The 24850-nt window shown below is 41.7% G+C and overlaps 1 protein-coding gene across 1 annotated transcript in view; it reads left to right on the top strand.

Annotated features, from left to right (window-relative positions):
- Positions 1-24105, top strand: part of LOC129099622 (A-kinase anchor protein 13) — a 93603-nt gene extending 69498 nt beyond the window's left edge. The window contains 22 exon segments of the mRNA XM_054608933.1: positions 807-874; positions 982-1048; positions 1939-2086; positions 2290-2402; positions 2816-2962; positions 3489-3745; positions 4605-4730; positions 5216-5333; positions 7399-7647; positions 7733-7809; positions 9246-9427; positions 10426-10508; positions 10641-10829; positions 12206-12352; positions 13107-13180; positions 14024-14068; positions 15676-15726; positions 15885-16169; positions 17584-17763; positions 18712-18801; positions 18803-19022; positions 21123-24105. Coding sequence (XP_054464908.1) covers positions 807-874; positions 982-1048; positions 1939-2086; positions 2290-2402; positions 2816-2962; positions 3489-3745; positions 4605-4730; positions 5216-5333; positions 7399-7647; positions 7733-7809; positions 9246-9427; positions 10426-10508; positions 10641-10829; positions 12206-12352; positions 13107-13180; positions 14024-14068; positions 15676-15726; positions 15885-16169; positions 17584-17763; positions 18712-18801; positions 18803-19022; positions 21123-21175 — 2969 coding nt within the window. The 3' untranslated portion in view covers positions 21176-24105.
- Positions 24106-24850: the final 745 nt, after the last annotated feature.

Here is a 24850-nt window from a genome sequence, read left to right as displayed (position 1 = left end):
TATATGCGTCAGTTTTAATCAGTGCTTTTTTGATAATTTAAAATACTAAATGTTTGTCACAGTCAAAGCACCTAATTACAGCCTGTGCTGTTTTAATAGATGCAATAACACACACTATGTAAGGGGGTTGGAGCACTCTGTCAGTCACTTTGCAGGAGACAGACACAGTTGCAGCCGACACACATTTCCTAAAGTGACAATCATCTTTTTTTTCTTTTCTTTAGGTGACATTAAGTACATAACTAATAAAGGTTTGAGAAGAAATAAGTTAACGTTTTGCTATTTTATTCTTGTGTTCAGTAGTCGGTTGTCCTCTAGTGTTAAATATGTTGGTGGGATGAGGGTGATAACACTTCCATATATTGGAAACATGCCTCTGTGAAAATTGTTGGAATTTTGTTATGAAGCTATATTTGTCAAAGATCGTTTATTGAATCAACAGGATCAGTTTACAGAGCAAATCTTATTATAGAAATATTAAATGATGACCTTTGTCTAAAAATCGTGATTCGGGAATGTTTATATAAATGAAATTTTCCCATGCAATATTAATGTGTGTCATTCCTCAGCCTATCTCGCCCTCCTTTTTTTTTTTCTTTTTCTCCTCCGGCCACGAGCAGTATTACCCCTCGATTGCATCACATGCTCTGCTCCGGTCTGGCTTTCATTAGTGGGCTGGTGGAGTTTCTTGGCCGGCTATGAAGAACCAGTCAGAATTTCTAGCCCCCACCTTTTCCACACACCCCCGACTCCCCCACCACCGTGCCCATAGCATTCACTGAGCGTTCTGATGCTTTGTTTTCCAGACTGTAATGCCTCCGTCCACAAGAGCTGCAGGGACAGCCTGCCTGTTTGTGCCAAGGTGAAGATGAAGGTAAAAGTTCCCAGAAAGTAACTCCACCTCTGATTCCGTAGTATTCTGCTCTCCTGTAGCCAATATTGATTTGAACTCCTCTTTTATGCTTTTGTTTTTCTGTCCAGTTACCCAAACAGCAGTTTGCAGTACCAGATTCAAGCTCTTTCCCTACAGTCACGATGAGGAACAAATGTGAGTGTCAAACCAAACTCTTACATGTCTTTGATTTCCAGTTCTCATCTGCAGATTTCATCCCCAAGCTCATTGAAGAAGTTTTAACATTACGTGTTGTTTTAGCAATCATTTGGGCTGGAGGAAGCTGAACTAAACCAAGTTGCTGCACTCTATGTCTACTTCTTGCTAATTCACAACATCTTTAAGGGCCGTCTTAAGATCAAGGGAATCAGTCAAAATTCCTCACTAGAAGAGAAAATATTAAAGTAAGGTGCTACTTGCTCTTGCACCATTCTTCAAAGTCAGCAGGAAATATACTTGTGCAGAACTCCCACAGAAGCATTGCCTCTATCATGCAACAACACAACTATCTCCAGATATAGTATAGGTCTTTAATATTTTAGGTCAGTTAAATGATCTTCCAAGAACTAAACCAATTATCTAGCCTCTTAACTTCTATACATACATATATATATATAGTATATATATTTAATCAGGTTATCTCACTGAGATCTAGATCTCTTTTGAAAGAGTGACCTGAGTACATCAGAGACAATCCCAGACATCACTAGATTAATTCTAAATGAAAAGCTTAGATTCAGCCAAGGCCATACGGCATTCAACTTTTAAAACCCCTTATAATTCATTTCATTTCTAATGTGCAAAGTATAGAAAGTTCAGTATTTACTTGAGGGGTAACCAGAGTTCATTTTCTCATGGACTTCTATACAATCGGACTTCTTTTTGCAACCAGAGGAGTCGCCCCCCTGCTGGCCACTAGTAAGAATGCAGGTTTAAGGCACTTCTGCATTGGCTTCACATTTTCCAGACCCGGAGGTTGTCGCCTGTATAGTACACAGTGATGAGTACAATAATAATCTCCTGTAATGCATCTGTCTCTGGTCCAGCTGGCGGGACAAGGGAGCGCCCCTGGTCCGCCATCTTGTCCCCAGAAGACCATTCTTCCCTGATGATCGCATCACGGAGACACACCAGCATCATGTCTTTCCATGGCAACAACCTCTCCAAGAGTCTCTCCATAAGCAACATAGCTGGGTGTGTATGTCAGTGTATGCATTGATGCGAGGACACTCAGATAATCACATTTCTATTTAAATGAAGCGAAACATTTCCATTGCTTTTGCATTGAAGCCATTGCATCTGAATTGCACCACTTGTGTCTAATCAGCTCATTTGGTGTTTGTGGGTGTAATTTTGTCTTTTTTAAATTCTATTATTATTATTATCTCTATATTCAGTCCGGTGTTCGACGACATGCCCATTAAAAGCCGGCGGTATCTCTCCCAGTCCACCGACTCCCTCAACAGAACCAACCAGGTCACAGAGTCCATGGAATCGCTCACTGATGAAGGTTAATACACACAGACACACACAGTCAGCTGGGAACGAATAATCTTACAACTGAGTGAATAACTAACAAAGTTTAAACAAAATCTGACATTAAAGAAAATGCATTTTTCCTGTTGCGTTCATACTACAAAAACAGTCATTTTATTATTTCTAATGTAATGTAATGAAATAATGAGAACACTGCTTTGTCAGCGTGAGTGAATACTGAAAATAGATAAAGGAAAATAAATGTAGTCCATATAGAAACAGGATATATCAAATGTTCATGAAGTAGCTGTACTTACAAGACTAAGTCAGGAAATAATGTAAACAGGAACATGACATAGTTATGATTTTCAATTCAGCATTAATAATTCAATGCTGTGTGTCATACAAAGTTTCAAATTGTAAGTGCAAGCTGTGCTGTTGGCGCAGGGACGGAGATGATGGACGGCCAGCTGATGGGGGAGTTTGAGGCAGAGGCCAAGGAGCTGGAAGCTGACTCGTGGAGTTTATGTGCCGAGCAGCAGTACCTTCAGCAGCTGGACAAGGAGGTGGCGAAGAGACAGGACGTCATCTATGGTACATTTCATGAACCAGAATACGCTTTTAAATTGGATCTTAAGAAAAAGTTTAGGAAGTTAAAGAAGTGCCGCTGTGTTTCTGCAGTTTAGTCTCTACTGCTTAACTTAAAGATAAGAAAACCTTGAGAAGTGGGATAATGCTTTTTGGCCAGGGGTCGGAATAGTCAAAGTAAATGGCATTAGCATGTCTTGATAACATTCACTTCAGTTTGTTGAAGTTGCATCCACAAGTCTCTGTGGTCTATTAAGACTGCATATTTTTAAATATTCATTGAGACACAAAACATCCTGTTTGAGATGCCTCAAGCTTTTGATTAGAATCTACATAGGGCAAATGAATAAGATTAGAATGAAAAGCATATTTCTATATGTATACAAGGTATTCAGGGACTTACACATTCATGCCATGTAACTGTCTGACCTCTGAGGTAGAATTATGCGGAGGCATAGCTTTGTGAAAGGGTATAAAGAGTGCTGCTTATGTATTTACTCGACTAAGCATCCTCCCCCCGTGTGTCCTTCAGAGCTGATGCAAACGGAGATGCACCACATCCGGACGTTGCGCATCATGTCCGAGGTCTACAGCAAAGGCCTGCAGAAGGAGCTGCAGCTGGAGCTTCAGACGGTGGAGAAGCTGTTCCCCGCTCTAGACGAGCTCCTGGACCTCCACACGCAGCACCTCCTCCGCCTCCTGGAGAGGAAGAGGGAGAGCCAGCTGGAGGGGGGAAGCTCGGAGGGAGGCTTCATCATCAACAGGATAGGGGACATCCTGGTCAGCCAGGTTAGAAGAGGGAGTGGCTGGTGTGAAGGGGGAAAGAAGGTCCCCAAATTGTAATACCACATGATGAATTCCATATTTTTTCTTGTGAGTCATTGTGCTGGAAGCATTGGGGATGCAAATAGTCACAAAACACAACATGTGCATTAGAAACACGTTCCATAAACCACTCCATGTCAGTGTGTTGGTTCACCACTTTGGTCCAGACTGAAATATCCCAACTCCTATTAGATAAGATAAGATAAGATAATCCTTTATTAGTCCCGCAGCAGGGAAATTTGCAAATGGAAATTTGCAGATGGATTTCCATGACATTTTGTACAATCATGGTCCCCAGAGGATAATTCCTCTGGACTTTCGAGATTTCTTAACTTTTCCCCCAGGTGGACATTTCAGTGTTTCCAAAATTTTGTTTATGACCAAATACCTGCAAAACGGATAACATTCCCATCATCCTCAGCTGTGCTTTGTGTTTAGCTAAAGTTAGAAATGCTAATGCTAAACTCAGAGCCTCACACAGCGCTCTGTACATTCCTGTTTCCAAGCTTCAGGACCGCTGAAAAAGCCTGCAGTCCTTAGATCTGGTAAAAAATGATATCAATGGTTTGAATCCTTAGTTAATGCCCATGTTTTAGTGTGCTGCATGCATACATACACCTTTTATGTAAAGTGACACGTTCTTTAAATATTGTTCTCCAAGCTTACCTTTAAAGTTTTGAATCTAAACAATTAATAAATACAACTAGAAATACAAGTTAAAGCCCTACTACCTACAGTTAGCTTTCTGGCTTTGCCTTTTTACATTGTATTTGCTGTACCAATATTTGTTTTGTGTATTCATGCTTGTTAAATTCTGCCCCAGTTCTCAGGGTGCAACGGCGAAAGCATGAAGAAGGTTTACGGAAGATTCTGCAGTCGCCACAACGAAGCTGTGAACTTCTACAAGGACCTCCTGACCAAAGACAAACGCTTCAAGGCCTTCATCAAAGTAAGACTCTTTCAGCCAGTCATATGCTTACCGCAGATATATACTACAATATTGGTACTTTTTCAGAGAGTTGCTTTTATTTTTTTGTAGTAGATGTCTGCTTTTCCAGACACAATTGTTTTTTGCTGAATAGATGTCCCGGCAACACTGAGTTCTGTTCTATAGAGTGCATACTTATTGTGTTAAAAAGGGATCATGTTCTTGTTCTGTCTCACTTTTCTTTAGTTTTTTTAGTATAAAAGCCACGCTACCCTTGAGACTGTTTAGCTTTTTTCAGAGGCCTACGTTCTTCCATTGTCTTCTATGGTTGTGTAACTGTCATATCCATAATCACAGCAACACATCTTCTTAAGTAGTATTACTGCATTGTTCTACAGCAAATGAGTTTTAAGTTTCCGTTGATTACTTGACAGAAATGTGCTTTGTTTTGAGCCACCTGTTGCGTGGGCATGTTTCATTAAAGCACTCGTTGTTTGTTTTTCCAGAAAAAGATGAGTAGCAGCATTGTGCGGAGGCTTGGTATCCCAGAATGCATCTTGCTGGTGACCCAGAGGATAACAAAGTACCCGGTGCTAATACAGAGAATGCTGCAGCACACTAAAGGTTAGCTTCCTGCCCGCCTTTGCTGTTTACATGAGAATATGGATTGGGGGAAGTTGAAGGAGGAAGTTGGTTTTAATTGGGACGATGTTGACAACTACAGACTATAACACGTCTAAAAAAGCGGTTAGGTCAGTAGACAGGTCAAATGTATTGTAATACCACATCAGGATTCATTACATATTCAGATAGCATATATAGGGAGATCACTTGTTCCAATTGGACCAAATGGTTTCTTCGCAGTCTCTTCTGGAGAAATTCAAGTCTTTAATCAATCTTTATCTGTCCTGTGATCACTTTGCATAAATACACAATACAAAACATCCATTTACTGTTTAGAACACATAGTTTCTAACCCTCAATCTAAAGCAAAAGAGGGATTTTTGAAAGTGGTAAATTAGTTTTTGTTCTACTTAAAACTCTCTGCTAGTGGGCTATGTTAAATATACTTTGATCTGAAGGATTTTCCCCATAAACAAGTAGCAGAAAACAAGACAGAATAGGGCCAATCACTGCATTGGTACCAAGGAAATGTTGCTGGCTCATAGATCATTTGAGAACCAAATTAATTTGCACTTCAAACCACATCTAAAGATTTAATCATGACGGTTCTCTTTGAAGAACGTGAAGTTTCAAGACCTGTTGAGATGCATATTTTTGCGCTGCCCTAAAGTGTGTGTTTGTCAAAACTATACGACGTGTAAAGGCCAAGCTAATGGGAAGCATTGTCCAGGCTTCACCCGGGGTCAATCGTTTATCTGAAATTGTAAAGCCAAAGTTGTATAACGAAATACAAAATCAAATACAGTTGCCACCTACACACCATTCTGAGGACATTATTTCCTATTTTTCACATCATGTTTATCCTGAGAACAGACAAATTTAGCTCAACTTTTTTTATTATTTCAGTATAATCAAATTTCACATCTTCAGCCTAATTCAGTCATGGTACTTGAAAACAGCCCACGCCAAAGTGTCACGTGTATTAGGAAAAGCTTCTGAAAAGTTGAATTTCTCACACACATACAGCCTATGTTGGATGGGTGTTTATTTTTAGGATAATAGATCAAAAATACTTTAAGGAGCTGAAATATTTCACACATTATTTATATCTGATTTAAAAGCAGCTTTCGTCAGCTGGCCTCCCACTGTGTACATTCACTCTAATCCCTCCCAAAAGCCTGTTTATACTTCTATGTGGGACGGTGGCGCTCTGACTTAATCCCCAAGGTGCTTTAAGAGGACTTTCTCCTGCCAACTGTGATATATATACTGAGTGGAAACAACACAGCACACTCACATTTACAGGTAGTATTTTGGTGCTTAAGCGCACTGAGGTACAACAACCAAAGGAGGAAAATATTCCTATTTAGGGAAAAATGTTACATAGTAATGTCCAAAACCCAAGTGCACAATATAAACAAGACGTGTATAAACAAGAGTTGACTAGAACAGACTCGTCAGAAAAATGGACAGAACAGCGTATAGCCTTAATTTGAGATACAGTTATAGTGCCAGAGGCAAAAAAAACAATGTGAGGAAGTGTTGTCGGATGTGGATGTGGCTCATTCTAAATAACTTAATATGTTCTGCATTTCAAATGATCCAGTTAGGAGAAAAGATTGCGTTAAAATGAAAGAGGCAAAAGTCAGCACATATGAATAAGTTCTGGTGACTTAATGGTTTGTGCGTTCAACTCATCCATTTCAAACCATAAAAAGGTATTCATTTTTCTCTGCAATGGCATCTGCAATAAGTCTGCTGTGCATAAACACCTGCTGTGCATAAACACCTCCTCTTCACATCTGGTTCAAGTGGGTTAGTTCAGAGCCATGAAATTACCAAATGGACTTGCCCAACCATAATGGCTTTTGCCTGCAGTTTGTGCTGTGAAAAAACAACCTTTTTAAGATCAAAACTCCTTGCATAATACAAAGAAACATATTAAAAGTGGGCTTTGGTTACTACCCTGTTGGTTATAAGGAGTTGGAATCTAACCTGAGACATGTTTTAATGCCGGACTGCTACTCTTTCGCCTGTCTGAACTCTCGTCACATGTCGAACGCAGAAAGCGATGAAGACCATGAGGACCTGACGGACGCTGTCCGGCTGGTGAAGCAAGTGATCGCTGCGGTCGACAGCAAGGTGAACGACCACGAGAAGCGGCGCCGACTGAAGGACTTTCACGGCCGCATGGACAGCAAGTCCATCATGATGACCAAGAGCGGCCAGATCTTTGCCAAGGAGGATCTGCTGAGGAGGAGGCTGATCCACGACGGAGTGCTGCAGCTGAAGAACGTCCAGGGGAGACTGAAGGGTGAGGAGACCGAAAAATCTCTCTGTAGAAATATGTATTCTAACTTTTCACTTATCCAACCACTACTCTCCTGGCTGTTCTCCAGATGTTCATGCTCTGCTGCTATCGGACGTCTTCGTCTTCCTCCAAGAGAAAGACCAGAAATATGTCTTCGCCATGATGGTAGGTTCCCCGCTGTCACATCTCTCTTTATGTTTCCCTCCTCTCTTTATCCTTCCTTCCGCTGTTCTCTCCCTTTTCCCTCCCTTTTCCCTCCATCACTCCTGTAATAAAGATCACTGCCAGGGATGGTGGTGTCATATTTTCCTATCCCACTGTTGTTGTTGCTACTAGCATTAGCTGGCCCGCTTAGCGTACCCATTGTGTAATATTGCCTGCCTCTGGCTGGTTAGTTAGCTGCACCTAATAAAGCCGCTCTTGGCATCCAACCCAACCGTGATAAATCATATAGTTTGAGCTGTTTTTTCCATGTTTTCAGGACTCAGAGCTTCATTGCGCACACACACACACACACACACACACACACACACACACACACACACACACACACACACACACACACACACACACACACACACAGTAGGGGGAATGAAAACAGAGGCAGGCCTGTGGCATAATAATCACATCCATCATTATAAAAAAGTTTGGAATGTTTGAGTGGAGGCCGCCGACATTGAAAAGAGGACTAACATGTGGTTTTTCGAATGGGCGGCGGCCATGTGAACCAGGTTCAGAAGCTTCAGGTCTGAGGATCACACACAGGGCAAAGCAGCCTGTAGCAGCAAGATCAAAGGTTATCCGGACAGAAGATAGATGCGAGCCGCCGGAAGTTGGAGTTAGTCGAACCACGTGAATGTCATCCAGAGTTGGTCTTTTTAGAAAATAAATTCTTTCTTTTTTCGAGTTGCAGTTGAAGATTAGTAAAACAAAGATGGGTTTTTGTACAAAAAAAGACTAAATACCCACTCGATTTTACTTGATTCAAACTTTAAATTCGTCTCTGCACAGAGCGAGAGCTGTGGATTTAGTTCCCATTATTCTACATTATAAAGAAGCAATCCTTAAACCTCAGACGAGATTTTTGGAAAAACTCAGGGATGTGGTTTACAGCATCGGAGTTTTACTGGATAGAGCAGAAATGAAACAGCGGTTTGTGGTGTTAGCTTATTAAACGGTGCTTTGCCGTTTTTTGCGTTGTGGATACAAAGACGGCTCATCAGCTGACTCCCATGTGGATGATAACATTAACCAGAGTCTCGTTTTCTCTTCTTCTTTCCCCCTGCAATCCTCCTTTTTTTTTTATCTATCTACCCCTCTGTCTTCTCTACACTTGTGTTTGGCATGCTTTTATTCCCCCATTTCCTTTTCCCATCCTCTCTCCTCCCATAATAATCCTTCTCTTCTCCCTCTCCCCCTCCCTTCCACTCCCTTCTGCTTCAACCCACCCTTCTTCCTGCCTTCCCCACCCTCACCATTTGTCTTCCCTCCTTCTCCTCGACCCTCCCACTGTCATCTTTTCTTTTTTTCCCCATTCTCCTCCTCCCTCATTGCCTCCATCAATCCCCTCCCCTTCTCTTCTCCACCTTCCCTCCCCGTAGGACCAGCGCTCCACGGTCATCTCCCTCCAGAAGCTGATCGTGAGGGAGGTGGCCAACGAAGAGCGCGGCCTCTTCCTCATCACGGCGGGCATCGAGAAGCCGGAGATGATGGAGGTCCTGGCCAGCTCCAAGGACGAACGCAACACCTGGATGCAGCTCATCCAGGAGGCCATGCAGTCCATGTAAGTGGGATTTATTTATGTGTTTAGTTCTTACTTACTTACAAAAACATTTAGGGCATTTCACTAATGCTTTAATGATTTTCATTAAAAATCCATTTCTTGAAGAATGTTCCTCTGCTTTGTAAGCCAGAGGAACACTCCGAGTTTTACCTCAGAATTCACAGGCCCCATTTACTTCAACCCGTAACCTCGACTGCACAAAACGTGCTTCACATTCACTATTGGCCTCTTAGGGTTCATCCACGGCATATCTGTGTTGTAACCCAGGAGTTAGACCCAGCCCAGTTCTCCAGATAGTAATAAACGGTAAGCCGCGACAGAGCACTCTGCTGTCGGGAGGATTAGCACTACTCTACCTGGGGATGGGATGTACTCAGGGACAGTCTAATGCTGGATTGGCTTCAAGGGCAGCTCACTATAAGCAGAGGATTATTCCACTGCAGCCAGCGGGAAGGAGAGAGATTTAGCGCTCTGTCTTTCTCCCTCTCTCTTTTTCTCGCCCTGTCTGACTTCTGTCAAAATACCAAATCGAGATCAGGCTATTGGCAAGAATGAAGGCGATTTAAAAACAAAAACAGTTTTTTTACTGATGCACCCTCTGTCTCTGTCTTTTCCACCAAAAACATAAACAACAATTATTTGACTCTCTCAACGTTGTCTAAACCCTGTCTACTCAAAGTGCTGTCCTGTGGTGTCGCTGTTATAGATACTGAAGGTGAAGCAAATTATTATTTCATTGATCCTTTCTAAAAGAACTGGTTAGACTATAAAATGTCAAAAAATATAAAAATAGCTGCATCTTTTTTTTTTATATTCAGTTATCAAAATCTTTGGCCATTAATTAACTCTTATTGTTTAATCCCTGCTTGTATATTTCTACATAGATATTGTAAGTGATTTAGAAGGATGTAGATGAGGATTTGCAGATGTTAAGTCCTGTATAAGTTACCAGATGTAATGCATCGTGTTTGATTTATTTCTCTTCCTTGGCTGGACAGGGAGAAGGATGAGGACGAAGGGATTCCCAGTGAGACAGAAGATGACAAGAGACAAATGGAGACGAAAGCCAAGGAGATGCGAGGTGAGGGAACCGCGTTTACAGTGTTTGTGTTAAAGGAAAAAAAGGAGAAACGTTGGCTACAAATACCAGAAAAATGTTCTCCTCACCCTCTGTCTCTCCTTTTTTTCCTTCCCATCTGTCTCTGCTGGTCAGATCTGTTGAGGCAGAAGGACACAGAGATCATGTCCCTGCTGGAGGAGAAGGTGCTGCTCTTCAGGGGGATGTGGGAGGGCCTGAACCCAGGAGAGGAGGTCTGCCGGCAGGTCCAGCCTTTCTTCAGGTCGGCCAGCAGCCTGGAGCCACCCAGGGGGGCGTCCATTATGTCAGACGCCCTGCAGGAAGGTAAGACTGTGTGGATAATGTATGTGCTGTGGATGTGTTCTGAACAATAACCCAGAATGGTTGTACTAAATATAAAGGCAGACCGTACAATATCACATTTTTAATACACGTATTAATGGCAAATGATTAGAGCTGAAAACTTCCTTAAAGTTATATATCACATGAGCGCATGAGGTTCTCATCACTCAACAAGTACACAATGTCATTTCTGTCAACTACCACAGATTTTCCCAAAACCTTTATTTACATCCCCCTTTTAAGGGAGACATTAAAGGGGTCAGAGTGTGTTTTAGGATTTTATTCCCGCTGTGTTTGGTGTATGAGAGGGAAGCAGCATGAGGTGAGAAGTGAACAGAGTATATTTTGAAAAGAGAGAATGAAATGTGGAGAAAAGTTGACGTTAAATTTAAACGATTGGGTCTGGAAATGTTTGGTTGACTGACAAATAAAAGGTGCTGCAAAAACTTTCAGATAATGAAAGATCTACTAGACTCAACTTAGTAGAAGACAAAAATATGATCTTTTAGTCAGAACAGCATTTTCTGGTTTCTTGTAATAACATATTATTGACTGAAACATTGTAATTCATTGTCTCTTGATATGTGGTATTGTGCAATATTAAAGCACTATTTCTTGGTATATTGGATGTACCGTATTAGCATTCTAATTAATATGCACTGAATATAAACAAACTGTTCTTGGCACTTAGTGGTGGTCAAAAACTGAGAAATGCACTGACGCAGCTAGCCCTTAATGATTTCCAAGTACTGCTGACGGAAGAGAGTGTTCCATGAAAAAGGTTTACAGTAGTTGTGCAACTGACATTCAACTAAGGATTGTTTGCATCTCTAATGCAGGAAAGATGTTTGAAGGAGAACTTCTATAATGATCTCAACTTTTTAAACAAGCAGTCAGGGTTTAGCTACGCCTCCCTCTAACGCCTGGGGCGATAGCTGTCCTTGTTTCATATGAACTGGCAGCAGTGATGTCATTTCTTATGCCGAGGTTATCGTGTTTTACTGCGTGTTCACATCCACCAGCAACGTTTCTCTCTCGTTCTTTTCCCTGGAGAGGTCACAGAGCTGCTTGGTCTATGAACATATACACTGTCTTTCCAGAGTCGGTATAATTTCAGATGGTTAAGATGTTTTTAACTTTCAGTAAAAGAGCTCTGTGGTTCAAACAGGTTGTCAATAGTTGCTAAGCAACAGGAGCCAATAGCAGGTTGAAAGCAGAAGTGCCTCGTAGGATTCATGAGTGCAGAGCTGAACTGTAACACAGTTAGCCGGGATAATTCACTTACTGACATTGATGTTTGCCCCCCTCTCTCTCTCTCTCTCCTTCTCTCTCTATGTGTGTGTGTGTGTGTGTGACAGTGGAGACGCTACAGGGGCTGGTGAACGGCAGCCTGGGCGGGGCGATGGCCAGCGTCCAGGAGGGAGGGGGATCGGGGCCGGTGTGTTTGCCCCGTCGGGCGGAGACCTTCGGGGGCTTCGACAGCCACCAGATGCACAGCAGTAAGAGTAAGTCCGCCGCTGCATGCATGTTTTTATTTGATAGATATTGTGCAGACGTGCGTCGTGAAGACACTGAACCTTTAACCTGCTGGTGCGGAGAACTGCATCAACACAGTCACTGAACGGGGAATGTGCACCCCTGAGTTTTAGTGCAGCAGGGCACCAAACCCAGCACTTCTCCCACAATGCCTCTGTTCATAGCAGTTTTATATGGGGACTTGGGCAGAAGAGCCGATGCCTGGGGCAATCCCTCTGAACTGGTGGATTCAGAGCTCAGTGGGACTCTGCTGGCACTGAGGCAGATATTGAGCCATTAGAGGTCCAGACTTTTACATCAGTAGCAGCACCTGCAGATCTACAGAATGTTTTATTAGGATGTGCTTTTAAAACATGCAACTTTATTTAGTAAAAATATAAACTATATATATAACTTTATATATAAACTATTGTTAGAGATGTGTGGTGTCAGCTGAACCACATACTGTAGGTAAATTAGGTTAAAAAGTTAAAGGAGGACTCAGCAGAGACAAAGTGATTTGTTTGAGTAGAGGAGACAGGAAATGGCAAACAAAGATCAAGAAATGGCAAAATGATTAATAAATATATACAAATAAAATAACTAAATTATATTTTTTTTATTAAAGATTAGACATTTTCCATATTGTTGTGCCCATGTTCTCATATAGTCTTCAGTAGACCTGAACGTAGATAATTTGCCTCCTGGTTCATCCTCTCTGCTGTGGTTCTCCCTTCCTGCCAGGTGGAGATGGCGACGAGAGCGAGGATACTGCCGGAGATCTGCGCAGGACGGAGTCCGACAGCGTTTTAAAGAAGGTCAGCATCTCGGCTCCCAATCACTCTTGACTCCCAAAGCCGCTGCGTCCCCGTTTCTCAATGAGAACCGGGAGGCCGTGTGTGGGGGGGGGTGCATTTGTCCTCCAACATTAGCAACGCCATTAAGATGAATTTAGCCACTTCTCTCCCTCCAGTGAATTAGCCTCTTGACTCTTCCTGCAAAGGGCCGGTTGCTAATGGCGACCATCAGTTGCATTAAAAACGAATGGGCGGCCTTTAGGTCATGCTGCTGCTGTTCTTCACTGGATGCTAGCCTAAGTAGTTGTTTATCCTGCAGCTGGACTGCACATGGTTGTGTCTAAAATGTTTTAGTGAAACCAGGCTGCTGTACTGTCGTTCCCTGTTCATTCTGCTGTCCCAACAAAAGAGCAATGCTTGATTTTTATTTACATTTCTTCCTGGGAATAGAGCCAAAGTTCAGAGGGGGTTCAGCACTAAAAGAAGGGAGTGTTTGCAGAAGTCTCAATGATCATTAAAGACACAATGCAGAGTTCATCCAAGCATTCCGCTTTCTATTATATTCACATTAGTTCCTGGTTTTCTTGGTAAATGGAATATAAAGTCTTCGAGCTGTTGAAGCCCTCCCTTTTGAAAACACAGTAAGTGTAGGACTGCTGCGTTCCTGTATCAGTCATGCATTATCATACCCATGATCAGTTCAATCTTTACAGCACACCCACATGTGCAGCTGTAATCACATTTGGTCATTATCACTGTACAGTACACACACAGAATGAGACGCACTAGATGATGTGTGTATGTGAGTGCATGGCTGTGTTCCGGCAGTGCAGTACTTAAGTGTGTGTTTGTGCTTGTGTGCAGGGAGGAAACGCCAACCTGCTGCTGCTGCTGAAGAGGAACAGTGAGGTAACACCGACTTCCTGTCTCTAACTCAATTAGAGCTGCTGCTTGCATGGGAGCCGTCCAAACACTCTGTTACCATCATCATGAATGTATCAGCTGAAACAGTAGTAATGGCAGCAGCTTAAACAGTAGTAATGGTATCAGCTGAAACAGTAGTAATGGCAGCAGCAGTAGTAGTTACTGTATAATACTAACATTGTAGATGTTTGTATTATTAGTGGTATTAGCTAGTAGCATCATTTGAAAAATGTATGCATAATAAATAAAAACCAAAATGGCAAACAAAACGTATGTGGCAGGGAAAGTAAACTACTAAAGGAAGAGGTTATTTAATCAAAGCATGTCTATAACAGCAAGCATTAAGACACATTTTCAAATGAAAAATACGATTAAAATGGATTATAAAGCAAGCATGCTAACCATCGCAAGTACAATAGCTAAATATACTGAGATAGGAAAAGAAAGTTCAAAAATCACATTAGTGCCTCATCGAAGCTAAGCTAACCGCTAACTTTAGCATGCTAATATGCACACAATTATGCAAACATTTTGATGTTGAGCAGGTATTGCGTTTACCTTACCTTATCATTAAAGTTAGGTGTGTTAGCATGCTAACATTTCTTTATTAGAGTTAAGCAAGTATTGCCAGCATTTAGTCCTAAACCAAAGTATTAGAAAAATGTCAAATTTGACCCAGTGTAGCGCTACATGGAGAGTCAGGTGATCAGCAAAACTATTATAATTGAGCCTCTGGGGACTATGAATGTGTGTACAAAACTTTGTGCCAATCCGTCCAGAGGATGTTGAGATGTTTCACCAAAAAACTGAAATTTACCTTTTTGGTCGTGCTTGAGGAAACGTCTCAACCAAAGAAGTCAGTAGGATTCATCAAATGTTATGTGTGTATCACATTTCTTGGCAATCCATCCGAAAATATATTTCACTAAACCTTGGCATTCATACAAGGTTTCCATTCTGTTCAACACTTTTTCGATAAATTATATATGTAGAATTTCTGAGAGGTACAGTGTCACTGATTATTTCAAATACTTCCGCGTTTTTAGTCATTCAACCTAAACAGACCAAGGACAGCTCCAATAAACTATCCAACAAAAAATACTAATTTAATTTCCTTTTAACCTCTAAAGGATGCTGCTCTTGTAAATTCTAAACACATATCTTCGCTCTACTTGTTACACAGACAGCTATGGACACCATGCTGCATTTATATGTGCTCCAAGAAGACATTCCGCAGACGTTCCGCGGTTTAAATGCTGCTCTATATGGTTCCCGGGGAACATTAATTGGAGCGCTTTGTGTCCGAGTAAACATCGGTGGCAGCTGAATGCTCGGTGGCCTTGTCTCTTTGTCGTGCGTTTGAATGGAGAAAAGGTCACATCGCTTCAGCACATCAAGTCTGGTTTAATGCTGGCTTTGTCCACTGGGTGAATTCACATTACATGAAAACCTCCGGCAGAGCTTTTTGACGTTTCTGAATGAAAACTCGGGTAGCGTGTACTTTAACAAGCAAAGTCAAGTACACTGATGAGCACGAACACATCAATCAGATGTTTTGTTGAGTTTGCTCAATGATTTCTCTTCTCCAACAGCAGGTCCTCAGCAGCGTTTCCAATCTGCACCTCCTGCTCAGCACCCTGCAGGTAAGATGACCTCCACGCCATGTACACATGTGCTCCGGAACTCTGGGAAGCTTTTCCAAAACCGCCAATCCAAAATCCAATATCTGAAGTATGTGTCTAAGACAATAAACTGGAGTGATGTGTCTGACCTGATCTCCCTCCGATTGTGGCTGTCCCAGGCGGTGGTGGTCCAGCAGGACAGCTTCATCGAGGACCAGCGGCAGGCCCTGAGCGAGCGCTCCTCCTCCACCTCCTCTTCCTGCACGTCGCTGTCGCGGCCGTCCTCGCGGCCCAGCTCGCTGATCGAACAGGAGAAGCAGCGCAGCCTGGAGAAGCAGCGGCAGGAGCTGGCCTCCCTGCAGAAGCAGCAGGCGGCTCACGCCGACGAGAAGAGGAGGCGGGAGAAGGAGTGGGAGACGAGGGAACAGCAGCTGACGGACAGGGAGGGGCAGGTGCACGTACAGGTGACTATGACTTCTGTGGTTTATTAATTATGTTTGAAATGAAGCCATGTTTGTAACAGTGACATGGTTTCATACTGTAGTAATTCACTTTACACTGCATTTTACCTGATGAATTATATTGTGCGAGACATGCCATCTTTAGAAACATCTTTGACTGAAAAACCATAAATAAAATCCCACAACTGTCTCTTAAAGTTTATTTTCACTGAGATAAAATCCAGCGGGGTCAAATACAAACAGATGCAGATGCCAAGACCTTGCAGTAGTGCTAGAATGGGTTATCCTAATGGCCTTAGATGAGCTTAAAGCTAGCACACTGACAGCTTACTTACATGGTTAGTTTTATAATTTGCTGATGACTTGTCAAGAGCTAACCAACAACAGGCAGACCTTTCTAGGCTGCACTTTCAACATCTCATCATTTTAGATTAGTTTCTTTACCGTTTTCAGTGAAATAACCGCAAACTGTGTTTGCCACTCTGAGGAGCCTACGGCAGTATCTTATAATTGCCTTGGCTCAGTTTTAATGCTAAAAGCAGAACTGAATTGCTACGATAGAAAAGCACTTTCTTTCCTTTTGATTACTTTTAAAACCTTGACAGTAATCAAACAGTTACAGTAGTGTGAATTGTTGTTCAGTGAGCCTTCCCACCTCACAGTGTCCCTGTAGCTGTCTGTACTTAAGAGGATTCAACCTACAACAGATGAAATCAAGTTTAGCACCTTGAAAGGAAACTAACTTTGTAGTTTTTACTGTAAAAAATAAAATAAAATTAAATGGATACAGTGAATACAATCACAATCATATTTCGTCTGAAACCAGATTTGAGACTTTTCAAATTTTGATTGATATATACAATAATCCAGATAATTCATTACAAAGTCATTTTCACTCTTCATCCTTTCTAATACAATGACTCATTGCTGTTTGTGTTATCTTGTTTTAAAGCGGTATAGTTACTGGTTGTCAGCATTAATTGAGAATGATGCATGATGAATGCAACAGTGATTCAGATTCATTCACTATACATGATGTTGTGAGTTTAGCATATTGAAAGAGACATTTTAACTGTTGTGAAAATGTAGGCAAAGCCATTGCAAAAAATTGCATGTGTTAGTGATGTGGATAGGTGGACACATGATTTAATATGAGCTTAAATGGGCATCATTAATTATTCAGTTAATAAATTATTTAGCAATTAACATGAAACAGAAATTTCAGGTAGAGAAAGAGGGGTTTTAGAGACTACTCCCATTCATTTCATCTCAGATGACGGAGCTCAGCACTAGTCTGAAGACTTGTATCAGTGTGCTCTATGAATAAGTGACTTCCTCTTCAGTTTCTGAAAACACACTGTACCGTTGCACCGTACCATTTCAATAAATCCATCAACGCACCTCCCAACCACTGCAGGCGGAGGAGGTCCTGAAGCGGCAGAAGGATCTGGAGGAGGAGAGGCAGGGCCTGCAGAGTAGGAAGGAGGAGTACCAGAGAGACCTGGAGCGGCTGAGGGACGCCCAGAGGAAGCTGGAGAGGGACAGAGAGGCCGTGCAGCGGCAGCTGGACAAGATGGAGGAGCTCCACCTGTCTGAGGTGAGCGGGGACTCTGTCAAAGAGATAATGATCACGTGATCCTCTCTGCTGCCCTCGGCTACGGGGCGACACTCTGGGTGGGATGCTGTGCTTCGCTCCGTGAGCCTTCAGCAGGGTCGGTGTGTACGGGTGCTTGCATTGGGGAATTGAACCTCTCCGCTTGGAAGTGATTTCAATAAACATCTCCGAGCCTAATTGACCAAATGGTAATCCTAACAGCAGAGTTATACTCCCAGGCTGTTATGCTAAAACCCGGATATGAAGTTAACATCGTTGGGTAACACTCTCTATGACACCCATGTCCTTAATTCATTATAAACACACTAATAAAGTGTTCTCATCTGTTTATAGCACTGCATAATTACAGTAAGCGCTCATACATATTCAGAATGATTTATAGTGATAATCATGACATAATATAAGCATTTCATAATGGCTTATTTTTACCATCGTGGTGTATTCAAATTCCCATAGGTCATTTTATAATGCATTATAATCACTGTTTTAATGCATTGATTATTGCTATACTTAAAGCAAACAATGATCATGTACACTTACTTATTATCACATTAAAATGCATTATAACAGTTATCATAACAGAAGGTCAGAGCGTCACCAGTAATTATGATATTTGACCTTATGAGTCGTTAAAATGCTTTAAAGTGTGTTCTGATTATTGTTATAAAGCATCACAAATATTTACAAGTGCTTAAAACTAATAATTATATACAATAATACACATTTTAAGTATGCTGATAATGCATTTTAGAAATGGGTGTCATAGAAACTGTTTCTATGAAACCTTTTCCACCGTTAAACTCTTTTCTGGAAACGTTCATGCTCCTCTTTCACTGATGTTAAGCTTTGAAAATGATCGAAAGATTCACCTTTCATACACGTTCCCTCACAGATGTTGATAACAGCTGTGCATCTGTCCTTTACCTCCAGGGGAATCCCTTCACCACGTCGGATGAATCCCAGTTCCGTAGCAGCTCCCTGTCTCTGGAGCTGGACCCACCGGAGCTCTCCCCCCTCCTCCTCCTCCTCTTCCTCCCTGCTGAGGCTGCAGCCCCAGCGGTCTAAGCCCAAAGGGAAAGGCCTCAATCCCTTCACCTCGTCCTCCACCAACCTCAAAGGCGGCGATGCCAACAACCAGATCTCAAAGAGCCTGCTGCAGCTGGCCAAGAACAAGAGCAAAGAGGGGAAGGAGAAGGAGAAGAAGAAGAAGAAGGGCAAAGGGGGGAGCACGTCGGCAGCAGGTAGAGAATGGTGAATATGAGGGAGTGTATGGATTTACAATAAGTTTGATTATTCAGCATCTAACAGGTTGTCAGCAGGCTGCAGTTGAGTGTTTCTGTTGTCAACTGAACTTCATTCAGTCATTCGTTTTTTCTGAACGAGACAAATTAAACCCATGTTTGAGTGCAAAATTTCAGGCTTTCTCTTTTTGTTTAATGTTGCGGTGCATGCTGGGAAGACTATTCCACTGTAGTTATAGGATCAGGTATGACCAGGGAGGTGTACAGAGAAACATCTTTATTCTAAGGGAGTTCCCAGTGAAATATTTCAAATTACCAGCCCAAAAAATGGATGTTTGCTGGCAAATTTGACTTTGTTGTTATGAATATATTGCATATAAAAGTTTGAAAATGGTATGTGTATCCCATTTTCTTTCAAAAAACAGTAGATCATACTGTATATGTTCGATAATTCTACATTTAGAAATGTAAAGACCTGGCATACACGCTGAATAATACACTTCCTGATATTATATTTCTGAATAATTGCCAATGACAAACCCTATAAAACCAGTATTACATTATCAATAAATCATCCGTATTAGATTCACAGGAGACACAGTGGTAGTGTGTGAAATGTTTATTACCGAATGACACTGACCCTCATCTTTAACAATTCCATGAAGAGTACTCTGCGGTGCCTGTTCAGCCTGTCATGGCTGTACAGTCTGGTGATGCATTTTATAGAAATTTAGCTTTCATGTGTCAGCTTGCATCAGGCTTCCTCTTTATCTTCTACTTCTCCTTTATCTTGCAGTGAGTGCAGCAGACACAGTCCACTGTGCTGTACTTTCACCATTTTCCCCCAGGTCACTGTGCCGCAGTCTCTGCTGGGTCCTAGCACCAGCTGTGTTAACCTCCTGTGATTCTAAAGTTTTGTCTACTTACAAACTGTATTTAGTATGTACTATTCTCTATAGTGTACGTTTTTTTTATTGCGTATACACTCAATCAATACACTTGATTGAAACAAAACAAGCACAGGCAGACGTCAATCAAACTGCATCTTTGGACTGTCGTCATCAACATCAAACACATCAAAGGTTTTTTTTTTAGTAATCATAGAACTTTTTTCAGTACACATGTACTGTTTTGTCATTATATACTCAAAACCTGCTTAATATAGACATTGAAATTCAGTTTAGATTTTGTTTGCATTATTGAATTAATTGGAAAAGATGATTATTCAGCTGTCAGTAGTGCAGGGTATTGGTACTCGATATCTTTAAAGGTATCAACCAAAATAACCCAGTACCAGGTAGTATCAAAACCTCTCCGGTCAAACGACACCGGCACTCGTTCCCAGATCTGTAAACTATTTGTACGGTTTTGCTCGCAGCCAATCACCACAAGCTGTTTAATGGGATGTATGATTGAGCCACTAGCGCAGCAGCTGCAGCCCATACAGTCTGTGGTGTGGTGAAGTGGAGTGCAGCAGATTTGATTGAGTGCAAAGTTCAGTGTGCCGACATGCTACTGGAACATTTGATATTATCACTTTACCACACACCTCTGGCGTCCAATACAAATAAATCTGTGGATGATGCATTTTAACACAACTGAATGTTCTCATTCACATGATGGGTTTTGAATAAAGTCATATTTTTTAAACGACACCCAGCTAGCTGTCATAGATTTTGGCTAGCTTTAACATCTAAAGTAGGTTTGGCTCTGACTCCATGAAACTATTGCGTAGCGCTTTTATTGCTCTTTCTGTGCGTCTCCCTATAACAAGTTGATTGCAACAATACATGTGCAGTACAGGATCCATACCAACTACATTTAATAGGAAAGGCATTGATAAGCTTGAGAATTTCAAATACCTTTCTAGATATTAGAACAACGGCTACCGATACGAGTGGTTGGCTAACAATCAGTGCGTCAGGCTGCTCACTGAGGCAGCTTTTTTGTTCAGTTCTTGAACGCATCTCAAAGACAGTGAAGCAGGCTGACGCTGCTCACCCGCTATCTCTCCCTGGAGAACAATAAGTCCAACAAGTGGGCCATCAGAATCCTCTCTTGTGACGGTGACACTGACTCCTCTCTCCTCCTTCCCTTCAGACCCCTCACACCTCGGGGAGCCTCCTCTGGATGGAGAGATCTTCTTCTGCTGAGAGACGTGGCTCTACTCCTCCTCCTCCACCTCATCAACCCGTCACCATCCATTCAGGAGAAATGTGTTACTGCTGAGTAGTAATACATTCATCTGCATATGTAATACTGCAGTGTACTACCAGGCTTTTTGGCACCTTTAACATCACCTTGAAAATACTTTTATTCTCCCAATCGTAGCAATTTAACAGAACATGCAAGAAAAAGACAGACAAATAGATTAAAATCCACTGCTTTAGGCCCTGGAGAGACAAATATTTGAAGGATTCTGTTATGGCTTTCAAGTAGACAAACATACTTGTAGTACATATACAAATAGGCGACGTGGAATAGCAGCACATATCAGGGTATTTGGTTTCCTTTTCCAAAGACACAACAGTGACGTGATTAATTTCTTCATTTGGAAGAATTCTGAATTTGTGAGCATCAAATCAAAGCGTTTCACAGCAGACCGCCCTCACAAGCTCTGCCAAGTAAGTCTCGGGCTCCACTGCCTTTCAGTCTTCAGTGTTTGTTACGGACCCAGCCTTTCAACGGTCCGTCCCGGTGTAAAGTTTCGCACAAACACACACAGACGATACCCAAAAGGCCGCTTGGAAACAGAAATGAATGCCAACGAGCTCCGTGTGGAACTGGAAACCCATCACTCCTGATCATCTATTCTTGACAATTAATCAGAAGACTGAAGCCTCAGAGGAAAACCTGCCTAAACCAAGTGTCCTGGTATCATGTCTCAATCAAAAAACAAGTCCAGGGTTTTCAGAGTTTCAGTCAGAAATGCTTCAGTACGGATCCACATTCCTTTACTCACTACTTGAAAAGCAGATTTGGTTACGTCTACTAATTTAGCTTCCTGTTAGTACTTAAAATGGAATTGAAATACCTTCTTTAATCTTCTCTAAATACTTTATGCCATCAATCTTGTTCCCTGGTTCGGTTTTAATTTATTTGAATAATGGATATCTCCATTTTTGAGTGAAACTCTTCAGATGCGTGCGTCTCCTTTTTCCAGACTCGCCATCGATGAAAGGAATGAGACATATCTTCTGGCGTCTAATGGATCAATTCATATCCTTTAGTGTGTTTTAGAGCCATGGATGGATATTAGCTTGATCCCTGCTTTATCTCCCTGTCAATGAGCTTTTATACAGAGCTCAGCTCTCATCCCAGCACCGACGAGTGGAGCTTTCCTTTCTTTTCTTTTTTTTAATTGCATGTAACTCTGCAGGTAGCATACTAATGGCTGCTGTGCGTTAAAGAGTTCAGCGGTTCTGATGATAGACTCTGTGGAAGCACACGGCTGACGCTTTCAGAATGATGGAGGCTGTTAATCTGGGGACAAAGCAGCTGGTTAGAGGAAATAAACGCACCAAAATGACGCTCTGTTTGGACTACTAATTATAAAATAAACCCCTGCTCAGTCTGATCATTTCAAATCAACACTCATCAGTGTTGTGAAGCACTTTGGTCCAAATATGTTCATGCATTCTTTTGTTATCGGTGTGAGATATCAATCAAGGAGATCTTTTTATTATGTTTTTTTTTTAATCAAGGGCACTGATGCTCATGAAAAGCAGCGATGATCCAAAGTGAGATAAAAAGTACATAAAAGACGCTACATTTTGTGAGCGTTAATTAAAAACAGGGGACGGTAGCTTTTATGTAATGTTTCCACGGTGACCTGTCATAACTTTTGAACCCTGTGTTTTAACCCCACTAAACCCAGATTGTGGGCCACACACACACACACACACACGCTACCTGCTGGACAGGTAGGAAGTAAAAAACAAATAAGAAGTTTAAGAACAGAAAAGGAGCATTTGGCAGTGAATTACAGAGCAGCACCACTGAACTGCTTTCTTGCTGCCTGTTTTGTCTCGTGTTTTAAGGGCTTGTCTGTTAACTGTGTTGAGGATTTGACTTCATGTCCGGACCTGTTTTTTATTCTAGTGTGTCTTCTAAGAGGCTTACGGGGCCAGCCAATTAGTTGCTTCATGTCTTTTGTTTATGGCTTTCTGGTGTAATCCTGTCAAAGGAACAGAGAGGAATGGGCTCCTTGTTTTGTTTCCCCGGTTGCTTTAGGTGTGTTTTGACCACTAGGGAGCACTGCACCTATGACTAAATGAGTTCCCTCCCCTCACAAAACAACAACAAAAACTAGAAAGTATGAAAATATGTATTATTTTTTAACATATTCTACCTGCTGCGAGAAATTGACATATTTTTCTCAGCAGGTCATTGCAGTACAGAGATAATGTGATGAGAGTGGGCTCTCACGCTCTGCGACATTTTCCCCCACTGCATTTGGAATTGACTGGCGAAACAAACAAGTTGTCAGAGATTGTAATTGGTTATTCTGTGAAACCAGTCAGCAGCAGCTTTAATGTGTGAAAATAAAAAAACAACACCGGTCGGAGGGAGCGACCGGGCAGAACCACAAACCTCTCTCTGTAAAGGACAATCAGCAGACACGAGACAGGAAACTCCCTCCCCGATGATGATGATGATGATAATGATGATGATAGTGATGATGATGATGATGATGATGATAGGGCTGTCCATGAGACGAGTGTGTCCATCAGGTGAACCCTGCGTAGCCTTAAATCCTAAACGATAAAATGCACTAGAGTAGAGCCGAGTGCTTCTCAGGAGAGAGATCATTTTTACCTCTGCTTTGAAACGAAGGAAGAGTTTTTGCACCGTAAAAGTGGTGCAGATGTGCTTCATTCCCAACCATGTAAAAAAAAAAAAAGGGCAAAGACAAATATGTAAATATGATTTATGTATAAAACAAATCAAATGTACAAAAAAAAGAAGTTTCATTTGTGATCTATTGCAACATTTTGTAAGAATGTTTTATTTATGTTTTATTCTCACCCATTGGGGTGATGTAAAGTCACATTTCTCTCATAATAAATAAAAAAAATAAATCATAATGGACATTTTGAGTGTTGGTTTTCTGTCATCTGCTTTTATCATTTGCCTCGAAAACAAAGTGCTTGAAAAAAATAAGCACAAAAGTGCAACATGCTTTACACACATCCTATTCATTTCATTAGTTGCATTTATTTATCGGTGGTGTAGTGGTTAGCACTGTCGCCTCACAGCAAGAGGGGCCCGGGTTCAATTCCCGGGCTGGACAACCTTCTGTGTGGAGTTTGCATGTTCTCCCTGTGTCAGCGTGGGTTCTCTCCGGGTTCTCCGGCTTCCTCCCACAGTCCAAAGACATGCAGCTTAGGTTAATTGAAGACTCTGAAATTGCCCGTAGGTGTGAATGTGAGTGTGAGTGGTTGTCTGTCTCTATATGTCTGCCCTGTGATAGGCTGGCGACCTGTCCAGGGTGTACCCTGCCTTCGCCCATTGACAGCTGGGATCGGCTCCAGCACCCCCGCGACCCTTAACTGGATAAGCGGTTATGGAAGATGGATGGATGGATGGATCTTAGAGACTAAACAATTAATTCAGAAAATGATCTGCAGACTATTTGAAAATAAAAATACTCGTTAGTTTTTTTCCCCGTCTTACAGCATTATGAATAAACACATAAAATCATAAATTGAATCATGATGAAACAGATATAATGTGACTTATTTTATGCTGATCAACATTAAAACAACCTTAAATGTCAAAGTGAAAATTGATCTTTACAAAGTGATCTAAATCAGTTACAAATATAA

This window comes from Anoplopoma fimbria, chromosome 2, assembly GCF_027596085.1.
Source record: "Anoplopoma fimbria isolate UVic2021 breed Golden Eagle Sablefish chromosome 2, Afim_UVic_2022, whole genome shotgun sequence".
NCBI lineage: Eukaryota > Metazoa > Chordata > Actinopteri > Perciformes > Anoplopomatidae > Anoplopoma > Anoplopoma fimbria.
This window is presented reverse-complemented; position numbering and strand designations above follow the sequence as displayed.